The sequence below is a fragment of the Lepisosteus platostomus genome, chromosome 7, assembly GCF_059453375.1.
Source record: "Lepisosteus platostomus isolate fLepPlt1 chromosome 7, fLepPlt1.hap1, whole genome shotgun sequence".
NCBI lineage: Eukaryota > Metazoa > Chordata > Actinopteri > Semionotiformes > Lepisosteidae > Lepisosteus > Lepisosteus platostomus.
In genome coordinates this window covers 59,337,858-59,350,980 of record NC_142617.1, presented here as the reverse complement: position 1 = coordinate 59,350,980, position 13,123 = coordinate 59,337,858, and the positions used below count along the sequence as shown (strand labels likewise).

The window sequence follows — 13,123 nt, the reverse complement described above, 5'->3', positions numbered from 1 at the left end:
TTACATCTGTAACTTTATTTATAGGTTGCTGTGTTACCCAGTGCCATTTTATCATGTTGTAGTCACAGCTCTAAGACGAAAACAGTATATATTGTTCTTTGAAGTGCATGTGGCCACAGTTTTATTTGAATAGTTGTACTATAAAACAAAAACATTAAAATGTAAGAGGGTGCATATGTTATGTTAGCTGTCCGTTTTTTTCTGCCCTGTGGTCAGTGCACTCTAATGATGATACAGGTGCATGTAAACAGATTCTCCGAACGCATGCTTGACTGCACCTTCTACTGCATCAAAAAGGGGGAAGAAACACTGCTCAGCTCGGCTGGATCAGGTGTCGGAAGCAGTCTACGCTACATTTCACACACAACCACAAACTAACACACCATCGACAAATCTACTGACACAACAACAGTCCACCAAATATACATGACAACAGAACAAACTATACATCCACCTGAATGCACTGATACAGCATTGCCATGTATAGCCTGTTATATACATGTGCTTATGTGAATCACATGTATATAAAATGAGCACATTGACATTCAGTAATGACAGAATATAATTACGGTTACATTGATATACCATTTGTGCAGAGATCTGAGACTATTTTGATATTTATGTGCGCCATAAAATCTCAGATATTCCTCACTTGCAATAAACCCTTATTTTTTCTGAGCCCTTAGAGCACAAAGAGATCCAAAGTCCAACAGGTTTCCTAGTTTGCTATAAACCCTTGATTGGAAAAGATATGGGAAGAAACTGCAAAAAAATCTTGACTCACTGAGTGGCCTGCATGAGAGTGGGAGAATCACATGAGAGTCTGGTTTCCACTTCAGTTCTCCGAGTGTCTTAATTGAGCTTGATCAACTGGCTGAGCCGTTTCCAAGTCATTAACAGCCGAGGAGTGAAATAAGAAGCCAGCAGTGGCTCTGGGGCCTAGAATGGGTGTGAAAGCTACAGACATGAGGAGACCTCATTGGTACACATTCCATTGGGTTGCTTTCCAAAGCTCTGGCAGAGTGCAGCTTTCGACACGGCTTCAGTTCTGGTCAGACTGAGTCACCTCCTTTTGTTGCTAGAGGCTCGGACAAACCTTGTGCCACCACATTTATAATTCGATAACGAACTGAAAGCATTTAATTGTGAGCACTGCCTAAATAATGAATGCCTTCAGCATGAGCGCTCAGTTTTAAGCTTTATTTTAGCTTATCGAGGTACTTTGTTACAAAGCTGCTGTGCAGGACCAGTCACTTTGTTTAGCAAACTGCTGGGGTTTAACAGACATCTTGCTAGTGAGGACAATACAACAAGCTCTCAATTTCTCTTAACCCCTCAGAGGCTCTGGGCACTTCAAAACAGTTAATCTGTGAACTAATCGAGATTTTATGGTGTATATACTCAGTCACATTTTTCTGAAAATTTTAAGAGTATAATGTCATTATAAACAGATGTGTGAGGTTACAGTTTCTCAGCTAGCATGTTATTGTCACCATATTCTTTTAGCCCACCTCAGCTTTGCACCCCAGCAGATGAGGTATCAGCCACAAGCCTGTGGCAACGAGGAACCATGTTTCCTGACAGGCTCCACACACAGATCTACTGGTGGTGCAACACTGGCGTACAGCCGGCACATGGTTTCACTATCAGGCGCCCATTGTCAGTGCCAGTCTAGCTGTTCTTCTCAAGCTGTGCATGTGAAGCAGTCATGTGCCTGAGAAAGGGCTAATTTCATCATCATTATGAGGACAAGCATCCATACACATTGTAACCAATATAATGTCATTACTGGTCTCCCGTCTTGCAAGTCAGTTTTAAAGAAGGCACAAGGTAATTCAATGTCCAGTCTTGAAAGAAACTGCCAAGCCCACTCCAATCTAGAAATGAACAGACACAGTCAAGACCCACCAAGGTCAATATTTTTTTTCAAATACACCTGAACTGCAAGAGAGATGCATAGAAATGCAGAGAGTGCCGAGAGAGCTCAGGTCTTTCACGTGCCACCTGAAACACAGACCCAAATTAAAGCAGGTGGTCTCTTTCCTTGTGTCTTCTTCTTAAGTCCCCTCAAGTCCTGGCAGAATCTCCCCCCGGCACGTCCTTTACAAAGGATCGCTGCCGACTTCAAAGCACTGTGGAGCGCAGCACCGCTGACAGGATGGAACACACTGGGCTTTGAAGTAAATAAAACAACCCACTCAACTTCAACAAAGAGAACAGAAAATAAGGTGAAGGAGTAAAGGAATGAGGTTCGAAAGAGTGAGCACAGACGATGGCTACACGAGGAACAGGAGCCACACAGGAGCGACGGGACACTCAGGACACAGACCAGGGTGTGAGGGGGAGGGGAGCAGCTGGAGGGGCAGGGGAGGTTTCTGGGTTTGTGGTTATCCGAGAGGTTGGGAAGAGGAGACGGAGGGATTTCCCACTTGTTACTGGGATACTGGGATCTGCTTGGGAAGGAGAACACGTCGGTGTTATTCAAAATGGTATAAGGCTGCAGGGAGTTAAGGTAACCAGACAATAAAAAGGAAATAAATACATCCAAAAATTAAATCAGAATGAAGGCTGGTTGGCGTTTTGTTTTATTTCTTTGGTTCTGAACGGCGGGGTGGGAGGGGAACCAGGATATCAGAGGGGGTCTCTACAGGACATCGACCGCGGGGATTGAGAACTCACTCTGCAGCACGGAAATGGTGGCCTGCGCGCGGATCCAGGTGATGGCCGGGTTTTGGCGCAGGTCGTTGCGGCGCGGGTCGTTGCTCGCCCGGCACTCGTAGGTCCCCGAGTCCTCCAGGACGAGGCGGGTGACGCGGAGCACACTCACCCCGTTGGCGCCGTACGCCGTGTTGATGGAGACCCGGCGCCTGCGGGCGCCGTCCCACAGCTGCTTGAAGGAATCGGCGCGGTTGACTTCGGCATACCACCACTGGATCTCGGGCGTGGGGCTGCCCACCACGTCGCAGTACAGCTCAAAGGTGTCTCCCGTGAGCTTAGTCTCAGACATGGGCGACTTCACAAACCCAGCTGGAGAGGAAAAGCGTGTCGGGTTCGGCAGAGGCGGGGGGGGAGGCAGGAGGGAGGGGAGGAGGCGAGAGAATGCAGGCATAAATAAAAAGATCAGTCGAACAAAAGAATAAAGGCAAATTAAAAAAAGACGGCACCTCACGGGTGAGTGGCACAAGCGGAGCAGAGAAACAGAAGAGCGACATGAAAGCAGAGGAAGGTCAGCAGCCCCCAAAACCAGGGTGAGCATCTGTCTTCGGTCCAACTACTCGGGACTCCTTCACGCAGTCTGGCAACAGACAAGACGGCCACAGCCGCCCCGCACCACGTGTCCCACTGCAGTCAGAGCGCAGGGTATGGGCGCTCCCCCAGCAACTCTCTAACCACACCAGCCTGGCAAAATCGTCTCCATCAGCGGACCAGCGCAGACCAGCCTGCAGAACTAACCAGCACGCCTCCCCCCAGTTCACCGGAAGGCCTTCTGCAGCCAGAGATGTTTTTGCCTCAGTGAGGGTGTTTTATTGATCCAGTTCAAAGGTCAATAAAGTGCACACTCTCAAAGCAGTCTTGACAGTTTACATTTCTGTCTCGGGAATGAGGACATGTAGGCTCTGACAAGTAATGTAGAATGAACCAAGAGCACAGACCTTAAAAACCATGAAGATCTGGTGAATAATGGACGATATCACACAATGAGTCGACAAAAATGAAAATCTTTCTTCCTTTTAGTGTGAATTCTGCTTCTACAAAACAAGCTGAAATTCAGAGGACCGACTAGTCCATTCCTCATGTCAAAGCTCATGTTTTCTTCAATGCCTGTTAGTCGTGATGCACTGTGGATGTCAAGAATGCCCGTCACAAAAACACTTTGCGGCCTCATCTTTAGAATAAAAAACAAACCAGTAACCGTTTTGTTATAAAATAAGGTCTGAATTACAACAAGTTGTGAAGACTACAGTACAACAGCAAACTTGTAAATCATTGATACACTTTGACCTGATGGTTTAATGAATTCTTTTTCACCCTTCCCATAATGAAAACATTATTTGACAACAGTATAAAAGAGAATTCTGCTTAATAAAAAAGCTTTGTTCAGAAAATCCTCTGCAACACACAAGATATCTGAACTATTCAATGATTTTAGAAGGTAGTGATACTAAATGAGGGAATTGAAGATGTCAGAGATTGAGTAATGAATTCCACCTCATACACTTCAACACAAAGTGAAAGTCTCTGTTACGGAATATTAATGAGGACCCTATGCAGAAAAATCAGGACGGACTCCAGAGGCGTAGTCTATTAAAGAGGCCAAGGTCCAAAAGCCGAAGGAAAAAACAAACCGGTGCAAAAGTACAGAATCAGAAGCGGAGCTGTCAGCCGTGAGGAAGCTGAGAGTCGAAGCCAGAACGATAATCAAAGTACCAAAACAAAACCAGGAGACGTAGAACAAACCAGGGTCAGGAAGCCACAAACCAAGACGTAACTAATCGCAGGAAGACCGGGGTAGCTCTAGCCAGGAAAACGTCATACTGAGCACAGGTGAGAGTGTGAAGCAGCATTAAATAGGCTGGAGTAAATGGGCTCATTGGAAACCATGCTGGAATGCGAGGTGGAAAGTGTCAATTCATTCCTCATTCCTAGCCTTTGAAAAATGTGTAAATAGAAATATAACAATAATTGCTTACACTTATATAGCACTTTTCTGGACACTCCACTCAAAGTGCTTTACAGGTAATGGAGATCCCCTCCATCCCCAGTGTACAGCCCCACCTGGAAGATGCGATGGCAGCCAGAGTGTGCCAGTACACTCCCCACACACCAGTGATCAGTGGGGAGGAGAACAGAGTGATGAAGGTGTCCTGGCCATTTTGGCCACTGGTAGAGTCAGGACCTCGATTTTAGGTCTCATCAGAAGGACAGCACCTATTTACAGTATAGTGTCCCAATCGCTACACTGGGGCATTAGGACCCACACGAACTGCAGAGTGAGTACCCCTACTGGTCCAACTAACGCCTTTTCCATGTTCTGCAAATGTTTTGTGTTCTCTGGTGAATAGCAGCTCCACCTGGGTGACAACAGAACAGGCAGAGGAGTGAGAAACTGGACCACCAGGTGCACTAAGGGGCCAGGTTGTGCAGGTGCAGAGTGGAAGCTAGCCAGGACACCAGGGGTAACACCACTACTCCGATGATCTTTAATCACCAAGAAGTCAGGACCTCAGTTTCACGCTCCTTGGAATAACATCACAGCAGTCTTGTAATGGTCTTCTTCAGCATTTCATTGTCATTTTTTAGGTTTTGTTAATGCAAACCTTTTAAATAGATTCAACGGGATTTGATTTGCCTGCCCTACTAAAGCTTTGCAGCCAAACAGATAGTTTGCATGAAAACCGAAGAAAACAAGAAGCACTCTTAAATTTGGATTTTACACAAAGACGTACAAATACTCCAAGGGCCAGGACCATCTGCTGCACTGTCCCTCGATGCACCAAGCTCTGCAGGAAATCCACCTACAGTACATGCACTGCTTTCTCTTCCCAATTCGCTAAATATATGAATCCCCCAGCAATGAGAGCCAAGCAGCAAGGACAAAGGATAATCTGTCAGAAAGATTAATTTGTTGTCATTTTTCCAGATCCTCATCAATCACGGCTTAAATAAAAGTTGACACAACTGATGGCAACATACCAGGGGACAAAACAAATACTGGCCTTTGTTGACACCACAGCCAAAATTCAGTAGATAATGTCTCAATGTCTCCTGTACAGTAAAATGCTACGACACTAATATTCAGTTTACCTTGGATTAGAGAGGTGGTTTCTCACAGTACAAAGCCTACAAAAACAGGACACAAACAAAATCACTGATGATAAAAGCTACTGTATACATCTTAACCACACACTATTGTCTGCTCTAACACCCAGGACAGACGCCTGAAAAGATAAAGGAAACTAGACTACACACTCCCCAAAAAGAACTAAAATGGAAGGCAGCTTGAAAAAAAATGACATTGAACCAAGGTTTTCAGTCCCTCAAGAAATTGTGATCCAGAGGTTAAAGAAATTCATTTTGTTGGCCTAGAAAAGTTAAATTTAGATATGGGAATGACCTACAGCAATGGCTGCGAGCACATTCATCATGGGAAGAGTGTTGTGAGCCCACACGGACCCTCTCTCCCCATAGGAGCACAACTCCGGGCAGGCTGGTGCTCAGGCGGGCACCACCACATCAGTGACACCTGTACCTGCCGAGCTAGAGTTACATCAGCCCATGTCCAGGGTCAGCTTTCTGAGCACTGGGAAATGTGAAACAAAAGGGTGCAGTGCTCCGTCAGTAAAAGAACACCTTCAAACCCAACACTGCTAGTAATATTTATATATATATTATTTAGATAAAACAATATTCAGGGTTTCACCTACTTTTTTAGCCATGGTAGAGCTGTTAGACACATCTTTACAAAATCCACACTGCCTGGGGATGAACAAAACTGATGTAAAAGGCTTCAGACACTCGTTTTAAAATTCAGTATTTACATAGAACTCCTGACCTGAAACTGCCACACCAGCTGAACAAGGGTAAACGACTGGGAGGCCAGACTGAACAAGCCCAGAGTGGAGTTTAACCTGGACCCTGGGGTTAACTCCCAGCACAACAATTCAGCAACCACATTAAGTCCACATCTGAAAGACGCGTTACACTCATGACAGGGTGATCGAATCAAGTGACAGGACGAACTGTAACCATTCAAAACATAACTGCCAAACACAATACTTATCTGCACTTTGATAGATACTTCAGGTATAACTCAAAGGCTTGATTACTCCTCTATGAATTAAAATCATCTCAATAAAATCTGCTTTCATATAAGAGGATCCTAACATCCGTGGGTGCCGTATCACCAAGGTCTCTGTCTGGGGGATGAAAAAGATTTAGGAGTAAATTTATTTAGCAATCAATGCCAAGCTCTGCAGCACTGCAGCGACCTCTCAGACAGCAAATCGGTGTCTTTCTGCGGCCGTGAGTTCACCTCCTCCCAGCCAGGCTCCCACACACCTCTCGGACGTAAACATGGGGGAACAATTGTCGCCAATTCTGGGTTCACGCTAAAACAATAACTGAACATCCCTGGTGGCATCAAAACATCATGTTTCCCTACAGGTTTTACATGAAGCTAAAACACTGAGTACAAGTGTTCTGTAGCTACCTCCCTGACATTTAGAGAAAAGGGGCAGTCAGAAAAGTGTCTGTGTGAGCAGAGATCCTAATTACTGAAGCCTCACTGAGCTAAGGTCACACCATTTTCCCCTGGGGAGATTTCATCTATATGCACAGTTTTGTTTCAACTGGACGGGCATGCACTGTACTGGGGTCTCCAATCAGATCCACACGCATGAGAACTAACAGAGGTAAGCACAGCACACAACACACTTGCGACACACAACACGGCACAACCTCAGTGTGTTGGGTTGTTGCTTTATTGAGAGGCCAAGGGACAGAAATAAACACCCCTTGGAAGTGTGTTAAATATTAATGCCCCGCACACTTCAGCTCCCTAGTAGCTCGTTAGTCATTCTGAGGTAAAGCTTCCCAGAAGAAGAAAGCAAATACGTTTCCTGAAGTCTGTCTTAGGAGTCAGAGAAAGCCAGCAGTTAAGCATCAGGGAGGCTGCTGGCTCTCTGTGTGCACCCGGAGCAAATCAGTGGAGATTCGTGTCCTTCAGAGCGGACGTGAAACTGACAGGCTGCCACGCGCACTATATTCACTGTGGCAGGAGTCCCAGAACCAGAGATCATGATATTTTAGCAATAAAATTGGTTTTTCCCTCAGGTTCATTTGAAACTGACATAGATTGAAAGAAGTAGATTGCTTTTGGACAGTGAGCTCTTAACTCTCAATAATAATGTAATGAAAATGATCATGTTTCTTTATTAGCCCTATACAATTTCTTGCATTAGGAATTCGTCTTTTCGCATACCCCAGCTTTTCTCCATGGAGACACAGACAGGGAGAGAAGCTTGGGGTCAGAGCGCAGGGTCGCCATTGTACGGCGCCCCTTGAGTAGTTGGGGTTAAGGGCCTTGCTCAGGGGCCCAACGGAGTAGGATTCCTCTGCCGGCTGTGGGATTTGAACCGGCAACCTTCCAGTCACAGGCGCAGATCCTCAGCCACAGAGCCACCGCTCTGCCCAGCGCTCAACTAGCGCACGCTGACATTTCCCCACCTGCAAGCTCATTCTGGGACGGTGGATTAACATGATCGTATCTGCAACTAAGTAAAAGGAGAAGGACACCGATATGGAGATGGACCGCAGTCCATATTTAATGAGAAACGGGATCTCTGCTAATTAAGTTTCAGAAAGACTCCAGTGAAACCTTTCTCTGACATGTTCCACTTCAGCGCCCTGACAGCTTGACTAGAACAAGGAGTGCTCTTGATGTGCAGTATCTCTTTTTTTATAACACTCTGGGCTTTCTTCTGTTTGGCATCTAACGGAATCAAAGAGCTCTTTCACAGTTCACTTGAGTCATCATGCTGTTGTCCAAAAGTCTTTAACAGTCTGCATTCATTCTTTTCACTCAAAGTACTTCCTTCTTTATGCAGAAACAATATGGCAATCTTCCTCTGAAACTGAAAACATTTTAACATAACATCAAATACTGATATATCCATATTTTATACTGTAGCACCAAAACACCATTTAACTTAATGAAACTAGATTAAAAAAGAAGCACAAATTATCTCAATGGCAAGGAATGCCTGAGAATGAGTTGTTATCATTGGAAAAACTAGTGGACCATTGAACTACATTTGTGATGTTCAGATAATACCAGATTAACTATAATATTTAAGAACTTTTCACACAGATTTACTAGCTGTGATTAATTAAAAGTAATATTAAATACAAAATAATGTAGGCTAATTATTGCTATGAAAGTTATTTATATATAACCATACATAACTACAAATTGAAATTTCTGAGGAAGGAAATAAAACAGTTTATTGGAACCCAAGATTATAGTTAACTCAATAACCTCACAATACCTTTCAAAAGTACACTCCATATCCCATTAAACTAACTTACAATTTACTCAATAAGGTCATTAAGAGTTTTACACTACTGCTGTAACTGTTTTAAAACCTGGTTTGGAATAACACTGGTAATGAGTACAGGGATCCAAGCACTGGAGTAATGTGTCCCTATGTATGAGTGCTATGGGGGACCAAGATGTTCAGCTGCTGCATTTTGAGTAAGTTGGACTTACATTTACATTTAGGCAAAGCAACTAATAAAGAAAAGAAATAGTATTCCAGGAAGGAAGGTTTTTTTTTCTTAATAATGGCTTTATGTTGGCAATGATATCTCAGATGACTGAATATAACTCTATTCATGTTCTTATGTAATAAAGTATAAAGACTACAAAGACATCTCATCTTCTTTATTTCACTAAATATAGCCATGCACAGCATGTGGATGAGGTGGTAGCTGAGAAGAAAGACAGAAGCTCATTAATTGAAAGTTATCACACTATGTAGATAAACTCCCAGCCCACAGGCTAGGCCAGTGATGTAATTAACAGATGTCAGAGTAAGCTTGAGCAAAATAATGACTTTAGAAAGTGACTTTTTCATTACAGTAACTTCTGACTGTTGGAAAATGTTGACAAGGAGCAAGTGCTGTCATGTTTAAGGATAGTGATCACCAGTCCTGGTCCAAAGAGTTTTCTGGCTGGGCACTTGGTCAGATGGCATCATCTTAGGGACACTGGGGCTCATCTAATGCTTACCAGATGAAATTCCTTTCATTTTGGATAACACTACAATAAAATTGAAAATAAGTCATGTTATGCTGCCATTTGTGAAAAACAAAGCTTATTTTCAAAAATATATTTTTTCCGCTGCATTCTCCTTTCTGAAAGGCTCATAACATTTTCTGTTATTCATGTTTTTCTTGCAGTCATCAGTTGCTAAGGAAACCTTGTGAGAAAAGGTATCAACATATACTGTACCACTGTGAAATGTTAATAAACCATAAAGGCCAGTGTTTCTAAATATATCACAGCTTAGGGTAAAATCTGTATCTTATTAGAATGAGAAAGAGAAATGTAGTGTACAGTATTTCTATAGCATGTATCACAGGAACCAAACATTTTTGTCCTATTTAATAACCTTTCTTTTGAAAAATACAGAACTACAAAGAACTGTTTTTAAAACTCAAAAGGAGGACGGAAAATATTCTGACATATTTATTCTTAATATGTTTTCAAAATAAAAGGAAAGAAATGACATCTAAAAATCTAAAAAACTGTTGTATTTCTAATAAAATATTTCTCATTCTTCATGTAAAGAATGACACTGGAATCCATTGCTAAGGCTATGGGGATTGCACTTCCTGTTATTAATCAGGTTTCGAAAACATAAAAAAATCTATAGACCCCATCTTCTTTTCCAGGTAGCGACACCTGAAAAAAAGGAGTCAAATCTCTTATTCGGTGGATTTTACTTTCAAAGAAGCTCAATTCAGAATTCTCCAAATACGCTTTAAATATCTTAAACATGTTCCTATTTAGCTCATTTCTTTTGTTGCATAATGGGTTTAATAAAAAAGGACCACAAAGAGCTTTCCACCAGACTGAAAGAGAACCATTTTCCAATTTCACACACTGTCCTGAAGCTGCTCTCACCACGTGCATGACAGGAAAAGGTTCAGTTCTTTTTGAGACTGGGGTTAGTGGGAACAAGGAGACTGCTGCTTCCCTAAGACATACTGGCCAAATCAGACTTGGCCCTTAATCTCACTGACACTGCTCACTTGCGGCTCTGACCAGAGGTTTCAACCAGTATTCATCAGGAAAAAATGTTTTGTGTTTTTGATAAAGAAAGAGAGCCCAAAGAGAAACTGCAGTTCACATTCGGTTATCTAGGACATGGCTGTATCACTGCCCTTCAGAGCACTGGCTCCTTAATCCATTTAGTGCCTGATCACCCTAAAGCAGATATTTAAAGATTATTACCTTGGCCTGACATGAAACGCCAATGGGAACAGAACACAACCGTCGCCCTGTTACAAGTCAGCCGTGGCGGTGAACAAGGCGTGAGGTCATGAGACACCCTGCTAGGCCAAGCACAAGGAAGCAAGTGAAAAACGCTGAGCAATGCAGGCAGCAGCCGCAGCAATTGTTGCACCGGGGCTGAAATGCGGCGTGACTCAGCCACTGGAGACTGCTGGGAAATCCCTCTCCCCCTGCAGGGGCAAGTCTCTGGTACAGATCCTGAAGATCATCACGCATAAAGCCTTAACGCCCAGATCAAAAAAGACAACGAGCGTCACAATTCAGCATGGTTCAAATATCGCTTACTGCACAGACACAGCACAGCTCATGGGGCGCAAGGCTGTGTCTGCAGTGGAGGAGAGCGCGGGCAGGAGCTCCAGCTGTGCTGCTCCACAGGCCTGCACGGCCCTCCTCTGGGGTGGGGCGGGAACAGGGCTTGACCGTCCACTGGGGTTCTGGAACCCGTGTGCTGATCCATGCCATTATTATGAGCTATAATTCAAATTCATGATTCACTTCCATCCATTGTCTAATCCATCCGTTTGTGCCAGTGCAGGGTCGCGGGGGCAGGCTGTCCTGACAGGCAGGACCCACCCTGGACGGGACGCCAGGACATGTGCTCAAACACCGGGGCCAATTAACCCACCAGTCGGTCTTTGAACTGTGAGAGGAAACCGGAGCGCCCGGAGGAGACCCACACGAACGCAAGGAGACCATACGGACTCCACACAGACGGCACTCCAGGAACTGAACCCAGGGCCTCAGCGCTGTGAGGCAGCAATGCCATTTGCCTGTGTTTTTGCTTAAGATTGTTCAAGCGTTCTTACTATGTTGCTCAGAAGGATCTAATCCAGGCTGATCGGATTGGTTAAGCATTTCAAGGATTTTCCACAGACCTCCATCCTGAAAATCAATTTCCAAGCACCATATCAGCAGTAGACTCTTTTGGGTTTAATTGTGCCATTTGTCTGAATAGCATTCTCATTCCTACTAATTTGTGCCCTGCACAGAAGATTCAGACATGCCCACAGGTGATTTCTGTGGTAAAATACTCCACACAGTAAAGCTCTTTACTATGCACACAGTTTACATGCTCTGGAATCACCATAACTACTTGTGAATATTTTAAAAATAAAATAAAACTATGGGTCATACTAACTGATATTATGGATACCAAATTGAAAATGAAAAAATATTTTTAAAAAGTGGGTTAATACCCTTTATGTCTGAATGCCTGGCTGCTGTAAGAGCATACTTCATAGACTGAAGAGCACAAACTAAATTTGTCATCTTCACGAAAAAGATGACAACAAACCTGCAAATCTGATTGATCTGACCAGCCTTTGGGTCATGAAACATGAAGCCAGGGCAGGAAAAAAAAGATCCAACAAATTAGCAAGAGCAAGAACAAATGTGCAGTGATGGAATGGTGGGGTGGGGGGCTGGAAACAAACAGGATTAGGATTGGAGGCTGAAGGTCCAGGGTTCGAACAGTTGAGGCTAAATACTGAGACAGCCTCCATAAAGACTACATTACATAGGGGCATCCCTCGCAGGCGGTTAGACCCCCCAGCAGCCATGAAGACAAGGAAAACCACGGCCTGAGGCAAGCCCACAGCCCCGATACTGGACACACTGCCACTGAAAGGGAACAGCTTGTTCAGCTCCCAGCGCCCAGGGGATTTGTCTTGTCAAAACCCCTGTCCAGACTAAAGGAGGAGAGCGGCTTAGACCCACCCAAGGTACACTGACTGTCACTGGTCATATCAATACAGACACACACACACAAATCTGAGCAGAACAAGCTTTACAAAAAGACATTTTATAGGACCTGGATTTTTTCCTATTTAAAAAGACATTTATTTGTTCAGGTGGGGAGCTGCGTCAGCATGCGTAGGCTGCAAAGGAACAAGTAATAGGTTTATTGCATGCTGAAAAGAGAAGAAAGAAAACACAATCTTTCAGCCATGGAGCCTTCTTCAGGTGTCACGTTGTGTTTCCATTTCTATTACATGCAATCTTAAGTGCTCAGCCAATTCATTCAAATTGCAAAGTCAGTTATCAACA

The 13,123-nt window shown here is 43.9% G+C and overlaps 1 protein-coding gene across 2 annotated transcripts in view; it reads right to left on the bottom strand.

The window, feature by feature from the left end:
- Nucleotides 1–13,123, bottom strand: part of LOC148659339 (neuroplastin-like) — a 59,342-nt gene that overhangs the window by 27,051 nt on the left and 19,168 nt on the right. The window contains exon 2 of one of the 2 annotated variants that reach the window (XM_088641459.1): nucleotides 2,680–3,027. The exons of the other annotated variant lie outside the window; for it this stretch is intronic. Within the exon in view, the coding sequence (XP_088497585.1) occupies nucleotides 2,680–3,027 (348 nt within the window). The remainder of the gene's footprint in view (nucleotides 1–2,679; nucleotides 3,028–13,123) is intronic. 2 annotated transcript variants of the gene reach the window in all.